The sequence below is a fragment of the Bos javanicus genome, chromosome 3 (genome assembly GCF_032452875.1).
Source record: "Bos javanicus breed banteng chromosome 3, ARS-OSU_banteng_1.0, whole genome shotgun sequence".
NCBI classification, from domain to species: domain Eukaryota; kingdom Metazoa; phylum Chordata; class Mammalia; order Artiodactyla; family Bovidae; genus Bos; species Bos javanicus.
In genome coordinates, this window is record NC_083870.1 from 113,040,233 (window position 1) to 113,061,964 (window position 21,732).

General features: G+C 50.5%; 1 protein-coding gene across 1 annotated transcript in view; it reads left to right on the plus strand.

Annotated features, from left to right (window-relative positions):
• The first annotated feature begins 18,379 nt into the window (after nt 1–18,379).
• Nucleotides 18,380–21,732, plus strand: part of INPP5D (inositol polyphosphate-5-phosphatase D) — a 137,098-nt gene continuing 133,745 nt past the window's right edge. The window contains exon 1 of the mRNA XM_061412651.1: nt 18,380–18,680. Within this exon, the coding sequence (XP_061268635.1) occupies nt 18,547–18,680 (134 nt within the window). The 5' untranslated portion in view covers nt 18,380–18,546. The remainder of the gene's footprint in view (nt 18,681–21,732) is intronic.

The window sequence follows — 21,732 nt, forward strand, 5'->3', positions numbered from 1 at the left end:
GCCCCAACCAGCAATGCTGAAGAAGCTGAAGTTGAACGGTTCTATGAAGACCTACAAGACCTTTTAGAACTAACACCCAAAAAAGATGTCCTTCTCATTATAGGGGACTGGAATGCAAAAATAGGAAGTCAAGAAACACCTGGAGTAACAGGCAAATTTGGCCTTGGAATACGGAATGAAGCAGGGCAAAAACTAATAGAGTTTTGCCAAGAAAATGCACTGGTCATAACAAACACCCTCTTCCAACAACACAAGAGAAGACTCTGCACATGGACATCACCAGATGGTCAACACCGAAATCAGATTGATTATATTCTTTACAGCCAAAGATGGAGAAGCTCTATACAGTCAGCGAAAACAAGACCAGGAGCTGACTGTGGCTCAGATCATGAACTCCTTATTGCCAAATTCAGACTTAAATTGAAGAAAGTAGGGAAAACCACTAGACCATTCAGGTATGACCTAAATCAAATCCCTTATGATTATACAGTGGAAGTGAGAAATAGATTTAAGGGCCTAGATCTGATAGAGTGCCTGATGAACTATGGACGGAGGTTCGTGACATTGTACAGGAGACAGGGATCAAGACCATCCCCATGGAAAAGAAATGCAAAAAAGCAAAATGGCTGTCTGGGGAGGCCTTACAAATAGCTGTGAAAAGAAGAGAAGTGAAAAGCAAAGGAGAAAAGGAAAGATATAAACATCTGAATGCAGAGTTCCAAAGAAGAGCAAGAAGAGATCAGAAAGCCTTCTTCAGCGATCAATGCAAAGAAACAGAGGAAAACAACAGAATGGGAAAGACTAGGGATCTCTTCAAGAAAATCAGAGATACCAAGGGAACATTTCATGCAAAGATGGGCTCGATAAAGGACAAAAATGATATGGACCTAACAGAAGCAGAAGATATTAAGAAGAGATAGCAAGAATACACAGAAGAACTGTACAAAAAGATCTTCACGACCCAGATAATCACGATGGTGTGATCACTGACCTAGAGCCAGACATCCTGGAATGTGAAGTCAAATGGGCCTTAGAAAGCATCACTATGAACAAAGCTAGTGGAGGTGATGGAATTCCAGTTAAGCTATTTTAAATCCTGAAAGATGATGCTGTGAAAGTGGTGCACTCAATATGTCAGCAAATTTGGAAAACTCAGCGGTGGCCACAGGACTGGAAAAGGTCAGTTTTCATTCCAATCCCAAAGAAAGGCAATGCCAAAGAATGCTCAAACTACTGCACAATTGCACTCATCTCACACGCTAGTAAAGTAATGCTCAAAATTCTCCAAGCCAGGCTTCAGCAATATGTGAACTGTGAACTTCCAGATGTTCAGGCTGGTTTTAGAAAAGGCAGAGGAACCAGAGATCAAACTGCCAACATCTGCTGAATCATCAAAAAAGCAAGAGAGTTCCAGAAAAACATCTATTTCTGCTTTATTGACTACGCCAAAGCCTTTGACTATGTGGATCACAATAAACTGTGGAAAATTCTGAAGGAGATGGGAATACCAGACCACCTGACCTGCCTCTTGAGAAGTTTGTACGCAGGTCAGAAAGCAACAGTTAGAACTGGACATGGAACAACAGACTGGTTCAAAATAGGAAAAGGAGTACGTCAAGGCTGTATATTGTCACCCTACTTATTTAACTTATATGCAGAGTACATCATGAGAAACACTGGGCTGGAGGAAGCACAAGCTGGAATCAAGATTGCCGGGAGAAATATCAATAACCTCAGATATGTAGATTGCACAACCCTTATGGCAGAAAGTGAAGAGGAACTCAAAAGCCTCTTGATGAAAGTGAAAGAGGAGAGTGAAAAAGTTGGCTTAAAGCTCAACATTCAGAAAACGAAGATCATGGCACCTGGTCCCATCACTTCATGGGAAATACATGGGGAAACAGTGGAAACACTGTCAGACTTTATTTTTGGGGGCTCTAAAATATTGCAGATGGTGACTGCATCCATGAAATTAAAAGACACTTACTCCTTGGAAGAAAAGTTATGTCCAATCTAGATAGCATATTGAAAGGCAGAGACATTACTTTGTCAACAAAGGTCCATCTAGTCAAGGCTATGGTTTTTCCTGTGGTCATGTATGGATGTATGAGTTGGACTATAAAGAAAGCTGAGAGCCGAAGAATTAATGCTTTTAAACTGTGGTGTTGGAGAAGACTCTTTTTTTTTTTGAGAAGACTCTTGAGAGTCCCTTGGACTGCAAGGAGATCCAACCAGTCCATTCTGAAGGAGATCAGCCCTGGGATTTCTTTGGAAGGAATGATGCTAAAGCTGAAACTCCAGTACTTTGGCCACCTCATGAGAAGAGTTGACTCATTGGAAAAGACTCTGATGCTGGGAGGGATTGGGGGCAGGAGGAGAAGGGGACGACAGAGGATGAGATGGCTGGATGGTATCACTGACTCGATGGACGTGAGTCTGAGTGAACTCTGGGAGTTGGTGATGGACAGGGAGGCCTGGCGTGCTGCGATTCATGGGGTCGCAAGGAGTCGGACACGACTGAGCGACTGAACTGAACTGAACTGAAGCTGCCTGGTAGGGGGACTTCTCTGATGAGGGTCAATAACCCCAATAGGAGGTAGTCTGGCTGGAGGTTTTCAGGGAGGTATGGAAGGAGGAGAGGGGTGATGAGGTGACTGAACGCCCCATGGAGAGGAGTCTAGGGTGTGGATGCTGTGTATGATAGGGCCTGAGCGTGTGGACGTGGGGATGGGAAAAGGCAGGGTTGGGGCAAAGATTGGGGCTTATGAGAGATGGAAGGGAAGGAGAACTGGGTCTGAGGGGTGGAGCTAGGTTTAGAGGTCAGGTTTTGGTTTGCAAACATTTCAGAGGTGGCAGCTACAATGGGCAGTTCAGTCAGTTCAGTTCTTCAGTCGTGTCCAACTCTTTGCAACCCCATGAATCGCAGCACGCCAGGGCTCCCTGTCCATCACCAACTCCCGGAGTCTACCCAAACCCATGTCCATTGAGTCAGTGATGCCATCCAACCATCTCATCCTCTGTCGTCCTCTTCTCCTCCTGCCCTCAATCTTTCCCAGCATCCGGGTCTTTTCAAATGAGTCAGCTCTTCGCATCAGGTGGCCAAAGTACTGGAGTTTCAGCTTCAATATCAGTCCTTCCAATGAACACCGGGACCAATTTCCCTTAGGATGGACTTGTTAGACCTCCTTGCAGTCCAAGGGACTCTCAAGAGTCTTCTCCAACACCACAGTTCAAAAGCATCAGTTCTGTGGTGCTCAGCTTTATAGTCCAACTCTTACATCCATACATGACTACTGGAAAAACCATAGCCTTGAGTAGACGGACCTTTGTTGACAAAATAATGTCTCTGCTTTTCAATATGCTATCTAGGTTGGACATAACTTTCCTTCCAAGGAGTAAGCGTCTTTTTTTAATTTCATGGCTGCAATCACCTTCTGCAGTGATCTTGGAGCCCAGAAAAATAAAGTCAGCCACTGTTTCCACTGTTCACCCATCTATTTGCCATGAGACCGGATGCCATGATCTTTATTTTCTGAATGTTGAGCTTTAAGCCAACTTTTTCACTCTCCTCCTTCACTTTCATCAAGAGGCTCTTTAGTTCTTCTTCACTTTCTGCCATAAGGATGATATCATCTGCATATCTGAAGTTATTGATATTTCTCCCGGCAATCTTGATTCCAGCTTGTGCTTCCTCCAGCCCAGCGTTTCTCATGATATACTCGGCTGTGGCTGCTGCTGCTAAGTCGCTTCAGTTGTGTCTGACTTTGTGCAACCCCACAGATGGCTGCCCACCAGGCTCCTCTGTCCCTGGGATTCTCCAGGCAAGAATATTGGAGTGGGTTGCCTTTTCCTTCCCCAATGCATTCATGCATGCTAAGTCGCTTCAGTCGATGTACTCTGCATGTAAGTTAAATAAGCAGGGTGACAATATCCAGCCTTGACGTACTCCTTTTCCTATTTGGAACCAGTCTGTTGTTCCATGTCCCCTTCTAACTGTTGCTTCCTGACCTGCATATAGGTTTCTCAAGAGGCAGGTCAGGTGGTCTGGGATTCCCATCTCCTTCAGAATTTTCCACAGTTTATTGTGATTCACACACTCAAAGGCTTTGACATAGTCAATAAAGCAGAAATAGATGTTTTTCTGGAACTCTCTTGCTTTTTTGATGATTCAGCAGATGTTGGCAGTTTGATCTCTGGTTCCTCTGCCTTTTCTAAAACCAGCTTGAACATCTGGAAGTTCACGGTTCACGTATTGCTGAAGCCTGGCTTGGAGAATTTTGAGCATTACTTTACTAGCATGTGAGATGAGTGCAATTGTGTGGTAGTTTGAGCATTCTTTGGCATTGCCTTTCTTAGGGATTGGAATGAAACCGACCTTTTCCAGTCCTGTGGCCACCACTGAGTTTTCCAAATTTGCTGACATATTGAGTGCAGCACTTTCACAGCATCATCTTTCAGGATTTGAAATAGCTCAACTGAAATTCTGTCACCTCCACTAGCTTTGTTCATAGTGATGCTTCCTAAGGCCCACTTGACTTCACATTCCATGATGTCTGGTTATACATCAGCTATACCTCAATTTAAATTTTTTTTAATTAAAAAAAAAGATTGGATGAGTCCATAATGATGGGGTCCTAATCCTATTGGGTTGGTGACCCTATAAGAGGAAGACAGATACCTCTGTGTGTGTGTGTGTGTCTGTCTATCTGTCTGTCTGTCTCTGTCTCTCTCTATATATGCAGGTACTGAAGGGAAGCCAAGTGAGGACACAGTGAGAAGCAGCCATCTGTATCATGATCTCAGGCTTCCAGCCTCCAGAACTGTGAGAAAATATTGACAAATGTCTGGTGTTGAAGGCCTCTGATCTGTGATGTTTTGTTATGGCAGCTTGTGCTATGACACCTTCTACCTGGCACTCTGGGCTGGATGTTACAGCCCTGAGGGATGAATAAGACAAACGTGGACTCTTGAGGAGGTGATAATTAAGGAGGGGATTCCCTGGGTCGGGAAGATTCCCCTGGAGAAGGAAATGGAGGCCCACTCTAGTATCCTCGCCTGGAGAACTCCATGGACAGAGGAGCCTGGCGGGCTATGGCCCATAGCATCGCAGAGAGTTGGACACAACTGAAGCGACTCAGCACAGCACACAAGAGAGGTGCACACGAAACGATGCAAGTGTGAGTCGTGATAAGAAACGCTCTGGGGAAGAGCAAGCAAAGTTGTGAAGGCTTTGGTCTCGGGCTCCAAGAGAAGCGATGCTACTTAGCACAAGTGTCAGAAAAAAGCCCGTGCTTCCAGCAGCCCGGGAGTCTGGAGCATCAGGGAAAAAAAGATGCCGTGGGGGGGATGGTGGAAGAGGGGGCAGAGGGGCAATCCAGAGAGGACTTCCAGGCAGTTCTGGGAGCCAATTGATGGGCAAGGATGTAGTCAGGACACTCAGGGTTTCCTGAGACCCTGGGCAACCACACAGGAGGAGGAAGTGCATCTGAGGACACTGGGCAGAAGATTCTGATGGAAATAAAGCTGGAACCCACTGGGTGTTTGGGTTTTGGCGCATCAGCTAAGAGAACTGTTGGCTGCCAGGGCCGAGAGGCATAGGAACAGAACAGGAAGCTGGAAAGGGGCTGGCACGTAATCCCCACAGCCGTGGGCAGAAGACGCATTTAAGGGACACGGCAACAGGCTCTGCCAAGGGATAGTGATCACGACTCTGGCTTGGGAAGTGCCCGGTGCCAGGACAGAGGGTGTGGTGGCAAAGGGACCCGGGGCGGCACGGCTGCCCCAGGACAGGTCAGTGGCAGTTGGATGGCCAGGTGGGCCAGGCAGGTGTACCCAAGTCTGAGGGTTAGAGTTACTGTCTCCAGAGTTTGGCAAATCTGACCCTAGGAGTCAGGGAGCCTGTGGAGGGCAGCGGTCGTTCTGGCAATTCAGTTACCTTGGGCACTGACCGCCTGGCTTCGCACACTTGGTGTGGGCTTCGTACAAGGAAGGTGCCTGTAAAGCAAAGTAAAGATGGAGTCGGTATCGCTAAGAGAGCTGTCTAAAACGGAGCCAGGACTATCTCCTGGTGGCCTAGTGCTGAGGATGGCTTTCACTGCTGTGGCTGGGGAACTTTGTAATCATTTTGATCTTGTTCCTCTCTTACCTTTTTCTTCACTTGACTCAAGTAATTCTGAGCTACTGAAACAGAAACTTGATTGGTCTCTCCTTCCAGTATTTTCCCTGTCAACTATTCTATACATATTATATCCTGGACATCTAGAAAACTGATAGCAGAAAGGATTTTTAAAAAAATAAGAGGGTAAAAGTCACATAAAAATCCTACTGCAGGGAACTCCCTGGCAGTCCAGTGGTTAGGGCTCAGCGCTGTCACAGCTGTGGTCCAGATTCAACTCCTGGTCAGGGAATTGAGATCCTGCAAGCTGCACGGCACAGTTAATAAAATAAAATGGAATGAAAGAGGTGCCAGGGGGCCAACAGTCCAGTCGCTCAGTTGTGACCCCATGGACTGCAGCATGACAGGCTTCCCTGTCCATCACCAACTCCCAGAGCTCACTCAAACTCATGTCCATCAAGTCGGTGATGCCATCCAACCATCTCATCCTCTGTTGTCCCCTTCTCCTCCTGCCCTCAATCTTTCCCAGCATCAGGGTCTTTTCCAATGAGTCGGCTCTTCGCATCAGGTGGCCAAAGTATTGATGCTTCAGCTTCAGCATCCATCCTTCCAATGAATATTCAGGGTTTATTTCCTTTAGGATGACTGGTTGGATCTCCTTGCGGTCCAAGGGAGTCTCAAGAGTCTTCTCCAACACCACTATTCAAAAGCATCAATTCTTTGGTGCTCAGCCTTCTTTATAGTCCAACTCTCACATCCATACATGACTACTGGAAAAACCATAGCTTTGACTAGATGGACCTTTGTTGGCAACATAATGCCTCTGCTTTTTAATATGCTGTCTAGGTTGGTCATAGCTTTGCAAGTGTCTTTTAATTTCATGGCTGCAGTCACCATCTGCTGTGATTTTGAACCCCTCCGCCAAAAAGTCTCTCACTGTTTCCATTGTTTCCCCATCTATTTGTCATGAAGTGATGGGACTGGATGCCATGATCTTAGTTTTCTGAATACTGAGTTTTAAGTCAACTTTTTCACTCTCTTCTTTCACTTTTATCAAGACGCTCTTTAGCTCTTTGCTTTCTGCCATAAGGGTGGTGTCATCTACATATCTGAGGTTATTGATATTTCTCCTGGCAATCTTGATTCCAGCTTGTGCTTCATCCAGCCAAGCATTTCACATGATGTACTCTACATATAAGTTAAATAAGAAGGGTAACAATATACAGACTTGATGTAGTCCTTTCTCTATTTGGAACCAGTCCATTGTTCCATGTCCAGTTCTAACTATTGCTTCTTGACCTGCAAAGTCAGGTCAGGTGGTCTGGTATTCCCATCTCTTTAAGAATTTCCCATACTTTGTTGTGATCCACACTGTCAAAGACTTTGGCATAGTCAATAAAGCAGAAGTAGATGTTTTTCTGGAGCTCTCTTGCTTCTTTTGTGATCCAGCGGATGTTGGCAATTTGATCTCTGGTTCCTCTGCCTTTTCTAAATCCAGCTTCAACATCTGGCAGTTTACGGTTCACGTACTGTTGGATCCTGGCTTGGAGAATTTTGAGCATTACTTTGCTAGCGTGTGAGATGAGTGCAATTACATCTCAGTCTGGATGGAATCTGATCTTTTGACCTGATGAAATCATTCAGAACACCTGCAGAAACTCAAGCTACTTACTGGTGTGTGTGTGTGTGTGTGTGTGTGTGTGTGAATCCATGGACTATAGCCCACCAGGCTCTTCTGTCCATGGGATTCTCTAGGCAAGAATACTGGAGTGGGTTGCCAATTCCTCCTGCAAGGGATCTTCCCAACCCAGGAATCAGACCCGCAGCTCCTACATCGACAGGCAGCTTCTTTACCACCGAGCCACTGGGTAATACTTACTGGCCCCTTACCCTAAGGTTAGTCCTAAGATTAGGGTATGTATCTTGTGGATATCTGACTGCACAGAGCCCAGAGATGAATGGCCAGTGTACAGGTTGTCATGTCGTTTATGACAGCAAATGTTGTTAACAGTCTAAGTACCTGTCAACAGGCGACTGGTCCAATGCACTGTGCTAGGCTATAGGAATAGTATTCTGGCTTTAAAAAGAACAGCATGGTAGATACAAATAAAAGGCTCCATGAAATGTTCCGCAACATCGCTACGTGAAAAAAGCAAGGTGTACAATAGGGTAAAAAGAAAAGACCTACAAAAATATGCTTGCGTATGCACAGAAAGTTTTGCGAGAATACATAATATGCTGGCCCTGGGCCAGTGGGGGGACTTCCCTGGTGACTTAGATACTAAAGAATCCGCCTGCAATGCAGGAGACCACTTGCAGTGCAGGTAGACGCAGGTTCGATCCCTGGGTCAGCAAGATCCCCTGGAGAAGGGAACGGCAACCCACTCCAGTATTCTTGCCTGGAGAATGGACAGAGGAGACTAGTGAACTACAGTTCATGGGGTCACAAAGAGTCGGACACGACTGAGCGACTTATACTATACGCACTGCGACAGTGGGTGGGGTATGTGGGCGGGTCTGCCACGGCAGGAAAACTTATTTTGCATTGTGCTGGCTGACTTTTTACTCTATGAATGTGTTACTTTTCAGTTAAAGAAGAAAGTCCGTCTCTTCCTCACGAATCCCAAGGGAGGAGAGCTGGGCGAGGTGTCACCTGGAATGCCACCAGCCATCTACATAAAGCCAAGCTGCCCCACGGGACTTCACACACACCCTCCAGAACCAGCGCTGTCTTTTTAATTTACTTAATCTTTATTCTCATAAAAGTAGTATGTGGTCATAAAGGATAAAGTAGAAGGAAGATTTGCCGCCCTACTCTGCGGTCTTCGTATTTTGTGATTTCTCAAGCTAAAGCTTTTTCCATAGCTGGAATCAGCATCTCCAGTTTCCTGAGTTTTGTTTGTTTGTTTTTCTCTTGCTCTCTTTTTACTTAACACTGTATTATGAATATTTTCCGGTGTCCTTCACAATCTTACCGAAGATTGTTTTCGTGGCTGTGAGTGTCCGTCACCCAATTCTCCCCAAAGCTGAGCTTCATTCTTCCCGATGGCAGTTCAAGTCCATTTGATTTTCTGGTCCGTTTCATCTCCAGCAGAAGGGGAGAGTGGCTCACTGCCAGGCCTGTGGTACTCCCGGGACGTCCTGCAGCAGAGTTCATGGACTCTGTGAGGCCTTGGACCCCTGGGGAAATTGCGTCCCTCCCTGCTGACCTCGTTAGTACAGGAATCTGTGAACAGAGACTCTTGGAAAGTGACAAGCTGGGCAGCAGGTCACACACGACTCCCGGGCGGAGGGTGGAGTTCGAGGCTCCCCCTGGTGGCGGGGAATGACACGGCTCGGAATCTGACCCCTTCAGGTTATTTCCAGAAATGACCAGAGTCCTGCCCTCTTTCAAACCAAGGTTGATAAACCAACAGCGAGTGTCGCTGACGCTATCTGCCGACTGGAGCCCCCACTGCTCTGGCTCTCCCGTCAAGACGGTCTCCTCTGAGACCCTGGCCAGGTTGACAGCACCCACCTCGTCAGGCAGCTTACCTAACTCCACAGACCCCAGATGTTTATGCCCGAGTGAGGTTTGTGCCCTGGCCTCCTCCTCTGTGTGTAGCTCAGGGCCTGGTTTGTGAGGGGATGGGGGGTGGGGGGTGAAGGTGGGGGGCTGGGCGGAGCTGTGAGCCAGGTGTCATCTTCCTGCCCTTCAGGAGGCCTGAGGCTTAGGGGCCTGGGAGAGGCCCAGCCAAGAGTTCTGAGGACGGCTGGACCCAAAGGGAAGCCAGTCAGTGTCTTCAGGGGCCTGGGGAGAGGATGTGGAAAGGTCCCTTCAAAGATGCCAACCGCAGAAGTGGAGGATTCAGCAGATGGGGGAGCCGGGGGTCCGACAGACCCCCAGAGCAAGCGGGGAGGGGAGCTGGGAGAGAGAGGGCTGAGCGGAGAGGAAGACTTCCTTCCCAGCAGAGGGTCGAGGGTATGATCCCTCCGTAACAGTCATCTCTGGCCTTCGATTTGAGAGGGGCCCATGGCGGGAGGCTGGAGAAGGAAATGGAAACCCGCTCCGGTATTTTTGCCTGAAAAATATCCCCTGAACAGAAGAGCCTGGAATGCTGCAGTCCCCGGGGTCGCCAAGAGTTGGACACGACTGAGTGACGAAAACAGCAAACAAGCATGAGGGGAAGTGAGTTAATCAGGACAGAGGAGGGCGTCACTCCTTCCCAGGGGGCGCTGACCCCCTTGACCTGGACCCTTGGCACCGAGAGGGATGGTGCCTGATCACCGAAGGCTCGGGCCTCCTGGTCCTACCTGGTTCTCTGGGAGTGGCCACTCCACCCCCTCCTACAACCCCAAGATGCCTTTGTATCATGTCTGCTGCTACTGCTGCTGCTGCTAAGTCACTTCAGTCATGTCCAACTCTGTGTGACCCCATGGACGGCAGGTCTGGGGTGAGGGAAATTCACTCCTGATTACACCGGCCGAGTGAGCAGCTTTCAAACTTCAAAGTCAATACTTCAAAGTATTTCCTTCTGTGTTTCCAGAGAAACAATGCCAGTGTGATGCAGGTACACAGAGAGATTTATTTTCAGGAATTAGCTCACATGATTGCAGAGGCTGGCAAGCCCCAGATCTGCAGAGTGGGGCTGCAGGCTGGGGACTCAGGGAGGAGCTGAGGCTGTGGTTTGAGTCTGAAGGCGGTTTACTCACTGAATTCCCTCTTCTTTGGGGAACCTCCGTCTTTTTCTATTAGGGTCTTCCACTGATTGAATGAGGCCCACCCGTGCTATGGAGAGCAATCGACTCAGAGTCTACTGATTCAAAGGCTAATCACTTCTATGAATATCTTCATAGGGATATCTAGAATGTTTGACCAAATATCTGGGTACTCTGGCCCAGACACATTGACACATAAAACCATCTCAGCTCCCTTTGTTCTTGGTGACTCAGTAACCACTTTCACTCCCCCACTTCCTTCCCATAAGACTGTATGGTTGACACCAATTCTGCCAAGGCTGGTGGGGACTGAGGAGCCCTGGGGTACCGTAAAGAGCTTCAGTGAACAGAGGAGGGAAAGGGAAACACGGTGATTAATACTTAGAAATATTGTCTACCATGTGTGAAGTGACCTACATCTCTACCTCCTCCCCCCCCACCCCTCATCCTGACACTTGGGACTCCGTAATCCCTCTCCTCGTCTGACCCCTTCTCAGGCCTCGAAACCCACTCTGCTTCCTGTGCATGGTGGAAAGACCCCTGGACAAGTAGCTTCACGGTCCCACGGGATCATCGCACCTCTCTCTTGGCTCCTGTCTCTGTCACTTGCCACCTCTGGAAATTTCAGAAGCAGAGTCCCTCCGATGCCTTGGCACCTGCCTTGGAAGTTCGTTTCTTCAACACTGAAGTTTTGTCTGTTTTTTCCAGAACTTCTAGAGATGCTCTATTCAGACGCTCTGTCCACCTTTAATTGAGTCGTTTGGTTTTTGGACATTGAGTTGTATGAGTGCTTTGCGTATTTTGGATGTTAACTCCTTGTAGGATTTATCATTTGCAAATATCTTCTCTCATTCAGTAGGTGGCCTCTTCGTGTTGTTGATAGCTTCCTTCACTGTGCAAACGCTTCTTAGTTTGATGTAGTCTCATTAGTTTATTTTTGGTTTTGTTTCCCTTGCCTGAGGATATAGTGCCAAGAAATAGTCCTGGTACTGATGTTAGATGGCATCGTGCCTACATGTTCTTCCAGAAGTTTCATGGTTTCAGGTCTTACATTTAAGTCTGTAACCCAGCAAACGATTTTTGTTGTTGTGCATGATGTGAGAGAATAGTCCAGTTTGATTCTTTTGCACGTAGCTATCCAGCTTTCCCCAAACCATTCACTGAAGAGGCTGTCTTCCATCACTTTGAATACTTCGTGCCACTTGCTTCTGGCCTACACAGTTTCTGCTGAAAAGTCTGCTGATTGTCTAACGGGAGTTCCCTTGTATCTAAATAGTTGCTTTTTTCTTGCTGCTTTTAAGATCATCTCCTTATCTTTCATCTTTTCCATTTAATTATGATGCACCTTAGCATGGATTTCTTCAGGTCCATCTTATTAGGGACTCTGTGTGCTTCCTGAACCTGTTTCCTTTCCCAGGTTAGGGCTGTTTTCAGCTGTTATTTTTTCAAATATGTCCTCTGACCCTTTCTCTCTTCTTCTTCTGAGGCTCTTATAGTGTAGCTGTTATTATGCTTGATATTGTCCCAGAGGTCTCTTAAACTATCCTCATTTTTTTTAATTCTTTTTTTTAAATTTATTTGATGAATGTATTTGGCTGTACCGGTCTTAGTTGTGGCATATGGGATCTTAGTTCCATGACCAGGGATCAAATCCAATGCCCCCTGCACTGGGAGTGTGGGGCCTTAACCGCTGGACCACCAGGGAAGTCCCAAACTATCTTCATTTTAAAAATCCTTTTTCTGTCTTCTCTTCAGCTTGGGTGATTTCCACTACTTTTTCTTTCAGATCACTGATCTATTCCTCTGTATCATTTAATATACTGCTGATTCTTCTTAGTGTGTTTTTGTTTCAGTTACGTGTTCTTTAGTTCTTTTTGATTATTTTTTATGTCTTCTAACTCTATTGAAATTATGTGTTCATCCACTCCTCTCACATCTTTATGACTGTTACCTTCTATGATCTTTACCTTGAACCTGTTATGGGATAGACTGCTTATATCCCCCTCGTTTAGTTCTTTTTCTAAGGTTATATCCTGTTCCTTCATTTGGCACTTATTCCTCTGTCTCCTTATTTTCCCCAATTTTCTGTGTTTATTTCTGTGTGTTGGGTAGGTTGGTTACCTTTCCCAAACTTGGAGAAGTGGCCTTACACAGGAGATGTCCTGTGGGGCCCAACAGAGAACTCCCTTCTGGTCACCAGAGCTTTATGCTCTAGGAGTGGCCCCGAATGGCTGCGTGTGCCCTTCTGTGGTAAGGCCAGGTACTGAGGCCACGCTGGTAGATGAGGCTGGACCCCAGCCCAGGAGACTGGAAGTGCCTGGGCGACACCATGCCTTATGCAGTGATGTGGGCCCACTGGAGGACAGGGTAGGCTCATTCCATGGCTGGCTGTGCAGCCCGGAGGGGACTGGGGCTGCTGCTGGCCCTCTCACGAGTGGGGTTGGGTCCCTGCATGGTGTCTGTGTGGCCCAGGGTAGGGTTAGCTGGGCCTGGTGCCAGCTCACTGGTGGGTGGGCGTGAGTCCCCAACACTGATGCGCTAGAGGGAAGACTCCAAAATGCCTCCTGCCAGCGCCAGTGTTATTGGGGTAGAACAAGCTCCCTAAAATGGACTCTGCCTGTGTCCCTGTCCCCAGGGGGAGCCCCAGTTGCCTGCACCCTCTCTGGGAGCCTCTCCAAGGTCAGCAAATATGTCTGATCTAGCAGGGTCCTTTCAAACTACCGCCTCTGCACTGGGTCTCAGAATATGTAAGATGTTGTTACATCATCTTGTGTGTCTCTTAAGAGCAGAGTCTAGAGCCCTCTGGCTGTCCTGAACATAAGCCATGCTTGGCTTTCAAAACTGGACATGCTGGGGGCTTGTCATCCCAGTGCAGGACCCTTGGGCTGGGGAGACTGATGTAAGGGTCAGACCCCTTGCTCCCTGGGGAGGGTCCCTGTGGTTGTGACAGTCGTCCCATTTGGGGGTTGCCAACCTGGGGGGTGTGGATTTCAACTCTGCTGCATCTCTACCCTTCCTGCTCATCTCATCGTGGTCCCTTCTTTACATCTTCAGCTGTGGGAAATCTGTCCTGCTACTCTTTAGATAGTTGCTCTGTAAGAAGGTGTAATTTTGGTGTGACCACGGGTGGAGGTGGGCTCAGGGTTCATGGGTGGAGGGAGGGAGGGGTGGAGTGGGATGAAGGAAGGGAAGGGGAGAGACATGATGAGGAAGGGAAGGAGAAAGAGAGAGACAGGGACACACAGAGAGTGAGAGAGAGACAGAGGCAGAGGCTTCCTACTCTGCCATCTTGCCTCCTTTCTTGTTAGCATTTTTTGGCATGCTCTAGGTAAGATCTGTGGGTACCAAGCAAGCAAAGGAACAACCTCAGAGGGGATCCCTGGAAGCCACTATTCACAGGCGGCACAATGGATGAAGCAGTGCCACGGGTAATGACATAAAGGAACAAGGTTAGAAAATGCAGAGGCAGGAGACTGACGTCTCAAAATGAACAGGTTCTGAATGCCACCAGACTCTGAATAATAGCAGCCCCGCTCCCCTCCTCTTGCTGGATGGGATATAAAATCAGCCAGATGCACTTGACAATAAAAAACAGCACCTGAGCAGGAAGAGAAAGACATCACAAAGACTCTTCTAGGATGCCTATTGGACACAGAGCATACATAATTATCTCCTCTCTGTCCATTATTCTAAACTGTCATTGAGAAATCCCTACCTTACATGGCTCCCTGAATTTTAAAAGACAAGTTCTAATGAAATTGCTTCCATGTAGACAGAGGCCCTGCAGAAGGAAATATTTACTGAGGCCCCATTCACCATAAGAGCATTTCTGATCTAGAAGCTGGGGTTTTCTGAACATCAGGGGCAGAAGGGCTGGGGGACAAGGAAGCTGACAGTGTCAGATGGTTTAGGTAATTGGGTTGGGAAGGAAGTGAAGACGGGATGCGTGGAGTCCTGCCCCAAGGCCACAGAAGCGGAACCCAGAACCAAGATCCCCTCCAAAAATTGACTGAGTCCCTTTGTAAACCTTCCCAAAAGTCCCCCACCACCCCCGATCATCACCAGCAGGCTTCCTGACTCCAAATTAGGCAAAAACACCCACCTCAGTGATCACCATATAATGCCCTAACCAATCACCTAATGCCAACCTTCCAGCAGGAATTTTCTTTGTCTCGAGGCTATAAAAATGGGCTACTAACCCACAAAAATTGTCAGCTCTCCCTGGTCTGTCAGGAGGTTGGCCTGCTGTGCTTGCAGCGCCCACATTGTCTCTGCTCTCTGTTCATAATAAACTCACTCCCTTCTGAAATGCTCTGTGTCTGGAAATTCTTTTCCAACCTGCCTTCAGACTATCATGACAGGATCAGTTCAGTTCAGTTCAGTCACTCAGTCATATTCAACTCTTTGTGACCCCATGGACTGCAGCATGACAGGCTTCTCTGTCCATTACCAACTCCTGGAGCTTACTCAAACTCATGTCCATCAAGTCGGTGATGCCATTCAACCATCTCATCCTCTGTCTCCCCCTTCTCCCGCCTTCCATCTTTCCCAGCATTAGGGTCTTTTCCAATGGGTCGGTTCTTTGCATTGGGTGGCCAAAGACTGGAGCTTCAGCTTCAGCATCAGTCCTTCCAGTGAATATTCAAGACTGATTTCCTTTAGGATGGACTGGTTGGATCTCCTTGCAGTCCAAGGGACTCTCAAGAGTCTTCTCCAACACCACCGTTCAAAAGCATCAATTCTTTGGTGCTCAGCCTTCTTTATAGTCCAACTCTCACATCCATACATGACCACTGGAAAAACCACAGCTTTGCTAGACACACTTTTGTTGGCAAAGTAATGTCTCCGCTTTGTAATATGCTGTCTAGGTTGGTCAGAGCTTTTCTTCCAAGGAGCAAGCGTCTTTTAATTTCATGGCTACAATTACCATCTGCAGTGATTTTGAACCCCTCTGCCAAAAAGTCTCTCACTGTTTCCATTGTTTCCCCATCTATTTGCCATGAAGTGATGGGACCAGATGCCATGATTTTAGTTTTCTGAATGTTGAGCTTTAAGCCAACTTTTTCACTCTCCTCTTTACTTTCATCAAGAGGCTCTTTAGTTCTTCACTTTCTGCCATAAGGGTGGTGTCATCTGCATATCTGAGGTTATTGATATTTCTCCCAGCAATCTTTATTCCAGCTTGTGCTTCTTCCAGCCCAGTGTTTCTCATGATGTACTCTGCATATAAGTTAAATAAGCAGGGTGACAATATACAGCCTTGACGTACTCCTTTTCCTATTTGGAACCAGTCTGTTGTTCCATGTCCAGTTCTAACTGTTGCTTCTTGACCTGCATACAGGTTTCTCAGGAGGACATGACAGGATGGACCTTAAAAATTCGGGGAACATGGATGACATGTGTGTGTCTTGTATGTTTTGTGTGTGTCAAAGGGAAACCACACTGGACCAAATGGCAGGGACAGTCCCGCTGGCCACCCCGACCCTGCTGAACTATGGGACTCAGTGGGAACAGGGGTGAGGAAGGGCAGGTGGGAAGGAGTGTTGGGGGAGATCCATGTAAGTGGAAGGGTCTTGGATGTGCTAGAGGGTCTCTGTGGGTAAGCTGGTCGACGTGCTATAGGGCCAGCACTGTGGGCGGGTCCTCCTGAAGGACCCTGGAGGAACCTGGGGGCTTCGAGGGAGGAAGCTGGTGGAGCTCGGCAGGGGAATGGGGAGAAGGCTGGGAAGTGTATGGTGGGAGCATCCCAGGAGCAGGTCTCTTAGCCCCACCTCGGTGGCCCCACATCTAGCTCAGACTTGATACAGGCTTTCTGAAGGCTTGGGAGTTTCTTCCTTGGGTTCAGACAGAGGAGCAAGGGAGGGGGCATTGGTGGGGGGAAGAAGCGGGCAGTGGTAGGGAAGGGGAAGCTCAGAGCAGCTGGGGGAGGAGCTGGCTTTGAGGTGAATGTGGGGACCAGGGAGTTCGCTGGGCTAGGTTTCCAAAAGGAACTGCCCTTAGAAGCCAAGAAGGCCTGCCGGAGGACGGCAACGCCTTGACCATGCCCATGCAGGACAGGACCCCAGAGATGACCCCACAGGGGTAGCAGCCCACCTTCTGGGGCCCCTTTAATGGGCCCAATTTCCCCCGCCTCAGGCCTGAGTTGACCATCTCCTCCCCGCTCCCCGCCCTCCTCCCCTCTTCCCTCAGGTGGAGGTGAGCCGAGTCCAGGATTTAGGAATCAGAGTGCTTAGCTTTGCTTTTCAGAATCAACTGTTGCGGGTGGCAGGCACTGGGGGCTCCCGGCACACGTGAGTTCCTCTGGGGCTGCTCTCCTTCAGGTGGAGAACAAGAAACCGAGACCAAGAGGGAGAAGGAACCAACCAGCTCCTGCAGCTTGGATGCAGAGGACCCGATTAGAGTGGAGGCTTGCCTGGCCCTGGTGCCTGGATGCGGCTTCTTCTGTCATGTCGCGGGGTGGCTGACGGCTGAGACAGGATCCGGGGTCTTGTGCAATAGGTCTGCACCTGCCCCTTCACCCTGGGGCACTGACACGAGCACTGAGGGCTCCCCGTCTGGGGTCCAAGCAGGGTGCCCACTTCAGAGCCCTCAGAGCCTGCTGATCCTGGATGGTGGTCCCCACCTCCCCAAAGGCAGCCCCCGCTTTGAGCTGTGGACCAAGGCAACCATGCCCGGCCACCTCTACCTCCAACTCCAACTCTACCTGAGATGTGGGACTCGGGAAGGAATGCCATCCTTGCCAGGTGGCCAACTTGCCCAGGGATAGGGGGACATGCATGAATGTCCCAAGTGTCCCAGAAAGATCCAGAGGTGTCACCTTGCAAAAGGTCCATGTCCTGAGAGCCCTCCCAGCTCCCTCTGCATGTCCCTAAGCTGGGCCACAGGGGTCAGGATGTGCTGCCCTGGAGAAGGGTTGCCACGGGCTCCCGTATACCTGCCGGCCCCCGCGATGGGTATAAAGTGTCGCAGAGCTGTCCCAGGGGAGCCCATGGGTGGTGTCGCTTAAGGTCTTCCCAGCTTCTGGGGCTGAAAGGTGCCCAGGTGGCTGTGTGTGTCTCATTATGAGTAGGAGGGTCGGCTGGTACCCCCCTCAGTGGGGGTCGGGGAGCAGGCCTCAGCCCCAGTTGAGAAGCCCGGCCCTGTGAGCCTCTGACCTGCGGGCATGTCGGAGGGAGTGGACAGGGAGGTGGAAAGCTTGGGGGTAGGGCAGAGGGCTGGGGTGGACGTCCTTGGCGTGGCCCCCCAACGTGGGGCATCGGGTCATGGGCCCCGGAATGGCTAACGCTTGGGCCTCACTCCTTCAGAGGCTGGCCCTGAGCCTCCTGATGCCAGAGGAGTGATAGATTCCCCCAGGAGGGCTTAAGCTGATATTTGCCATGCCAGGGACTGAGACCCATTAAAGGAGGGAGCCGGGGATGGGGGGCACGGGCGGGGTGGGCGGGGGGCGGGTGGTGAGAGGGAGGGGCAGCAGGCCGTGATGGGGGAGGTGGAGGACTGTCTTGCTTGGGCTCTGCAATGAGGAAGTTCTCTGCAGCTCAGCTTCCTTTCCCTTGCCGAGTGCCTGAAACAGGAAGTCGGTCAGCGAGCGGGTGGCAGGAGCAGCAGCAGCTGGGGCGACTGAGAGGGAACCCACGGAGGGTCACGGCACAGGAGGGCCCAGCTCCCCCGTCGGCGCAGCGTCCGGTCCAGGGGGGAGGCCACCCGGCCCGGCCCCAGGGAGCCCCGCGCCCGCCATGGTCCCCTGCTGGAACCATGGCAACATCACCCGCTCCAAGGCGGAGGAGCTGCTGTCCAGAACGGGCAAGGATGGGAGCTTCCTCGTGCGCGCCAGCGAGTCCATCTCCCGGGCCTACGCACTCTGTGTGCTGTGAGTACCCAACCTGCCCACGCCGGCCTGGCCTGGCAATGGAGGCGTTGGAGGTGCCGCTTGCGCACAGGGCAAGCTGGGTCGGGGCACGCTGGGCCCCTGCCCTGGGATGGGGTTGTTTCTGTGTCCAGCGACCTTGCGTTTCCCAGGTTTGTTGGTGGGTCCAGCTGAGGCCTGTTGGGGGACCTGCTCGGCCTCGGAGTTGGGGTTTTGAGAGCAGGAGCCCTCCAGGGCTAGCCTGGGGTCTGGGCCGCACACCCCAGCAACCATCAAGCAGCAGGACCAGGGGCTTCCTTGAGGTTCCAGGGACCAAGGCAGGAGGGGGGTGTCCACGGCCTGTGAGCCGGGCGGAAACTCAGGGCTCCGTGGTGGTCGGAGTGTTAGAAAGCAGCTGGGTCAGTTCAGGTGTTGGTCAAAGATGCACAGCTGGGAAACAGTCCTGGAAGAACGGAAGTGGCAAGAGAGAACCCTTCCTGTGCCAGAGTATGGGACTTTGGAGGAAGCTGTTGTCTGGGGAGCCGTGAACACGGGGAGTCGCTCAAGAAAGGATCAGAGGCTGTATCTGGGGCCCTGGGAGCAGAGGAAGTCATGTTACCAACAGCAGGAGCCACTTCTCACCCGTCCAATGCTCTCAGCCGTGTCCCCACCTTTTGAGGCCTCTCGGCCACCATCGACTGCCCCCCCACCCCCAGTTCTGGGATGTTGCTGAATGCGCCAGTTGTCCTAAAACTGGGGAACCGGCCACTTGCTGACAGTTCCTTTTTGTAACACCCTTCTCCACCAATGTCTGAGGGGGGCCCTTGGCCCTGCCACTCTGCCACCCTGTGGTCTAACCATGCCCTCTGGGGCCTTGGGCGTGATGGGGGAAGGGCACGTTCACCTGCACCTCTCAGGTAGCACCCCTGGGCTTGCAGAAGGGTCCCTCCGAGCAGGCAGACTCTACCGCCATCCATGCAGGAGGGGAAATGGGTCACGGGTCACAGACCTTATTTGGAGCTTGTTGAGTTTGAGTATTTGTCTATGCGTCAACCTATTTCAACTTCGCGACAATCTGAAGTGCAGGTCCTTTTCTTGGCTGCTCTTGCAGATGAGGAAATTGAGGCTCAGATGGGTTAACCAAGGGATGACAAAGTCAACACTGTCCGTCCCCAGAGGCTGCACCCAGACAGACAGACGGCTGCTGCCACCCCAGTCCGGTACCTGTCAAGTCGGTGTGAGCCTGGGTTCCAGTGGCAGCGAGAGAAGACAGGGTGTTTACCAGGGTGAACTGGGACTGTTTAGAAATTAACCCAAGCTTTTAGCTGGCCACCTGGCCCGAGGTCTGACTGCATCAGAGCCTCGCCCTCCCAAGGCCAGTTTCCTGAGTCCCCAGTTCTCACACCCGGGGTGGGGGGAAAGGGCAGCAGACCTAGTCTTCCCCACAGGCACAGCCCCTGTGGGGACCCATCGACCCGGGCGTAGAGACAGTGGGGACATCCTGATCTGTCTCCCCTCAGCCCACGTGCAGCTCTCCCCTCCCCTCAGAGACCTCGGGAGCTTCCAGGCTCCAGCTCACTAACCTTCACAGCAGCCCTTTGACCAGGGAGCTGTGGTCAGGCTCAGGCTACAGATTGCAACAAGGGTCTCTGACTCTAAACTGGGAGCCTTGCGACAGCCAGAGCCAGAGCTAGGAGAAGCCATGAAACCTCTAGTCCCACCGCCCCTGACTTTGCAGGTGGGCAGACCTCAGAGAGCTTGAGGCTTTAGTCCACACCGCCCTGCTGTGTGTGTTGTGTGTGTGTTAGTTGCTCAGTGGTATCCGACTCTTTGCGACCTCGTGGACTGTATAGCCTGTCGGGTTCCTCTGGGATTTCCCAGGCAAGAATACTGGAGTGGGTTGCCATTCCCTTCCCCAGGGGATCTTTCTGACCCAGAGATCGAACCTGGGTCTCCTGCTTTGCAGGCGTATTCTTAACCGTCGGAGCTACCAGGGCAGCCCCTACACTGCTGGGCCGGCTGGTGGCAAACTGGGATCCCAGAGGGTATTCGTGCGGTATTCGTTCCTCTCTTGCGTCTCCTTCCCTCCCCTCCCTGGTGCTGAGTTACTCTTGGAGCCTTGGCAACTGTGCAGGGTCTGCCTCTTCGGGAGGGTACCCGTGGCCCACACCCCACCCCATACCCACCATCCTCCGAGTCCAGGGCTGGGCTTCTTGTTAGTCTCCCAGCCCCAAGGCCCCTTTAGCTCCAGACAGCAGGGCTTGGAGCCCTCCCCAGGGAGCCAAGCCGTGAGGCCAGGCGCTAACTCCAGGCCCGGGGCTCCCCTATCCCCTTGGCTCTGTGGGGGGAAGTCATGATTCCCGCAGGGGCAGGAGCGCCTGTAGGATGTGGGATACCACGAACCACCGAACTCTCCAAAACCCTGGGAGACCTCCTTTTGCCACCACCTTTAATGTTGCCAATTAAGGAGATTTAAAAACGAAAACCTAGCTAAGTGATATCTAACTGCCACCTCTTAGCCGTTCATTTCATGAAAGTATCCTTTAACGGCGCCGAAAAGGCAAGAAGAACGTGCTCTTGAAAAACAAACAGAAAAAGTCAAAAGGCCAGTCCTTTAAATCATGGAGGTTTGACTTCCTGAAAAACAGCCCCCCACCCTCCCATCCCATCCTTAGCTTTCTCTGTTCCTGGGACTGGTGAAAACCTTGTCCTCCTGGTCCTCCGCCAGCAAGGGGCACCCCAGTGGGGTTCCACAAGCATGAGTCTCCCAGGCATCAGGCTCTACGCTCTGCTTCTCTCCGGGAGATGCTGAGACAGCAGGGCCCCAGGTAAGCCAGCTATGGTGTCAAGGCCTTTTAATGACCCTGCTCCAAAGTGAGCAAGGAAGCCTCTAAGACTGGCCCTCCTACGCTGGAAAAATCTATATGGGAAAAGATCTCAGGCACCCTGCTCGGACCCCAGTGGCTTGAGCATATTCCCGGCTCCTCCAGTTGAGAGAGGAGGGCAGCAGGAGGCTTCCAACGCCTGGTTTAGACTGCGATGCTTGGAGCTCCAGGAACCGAGGGCAGCTTCCTCG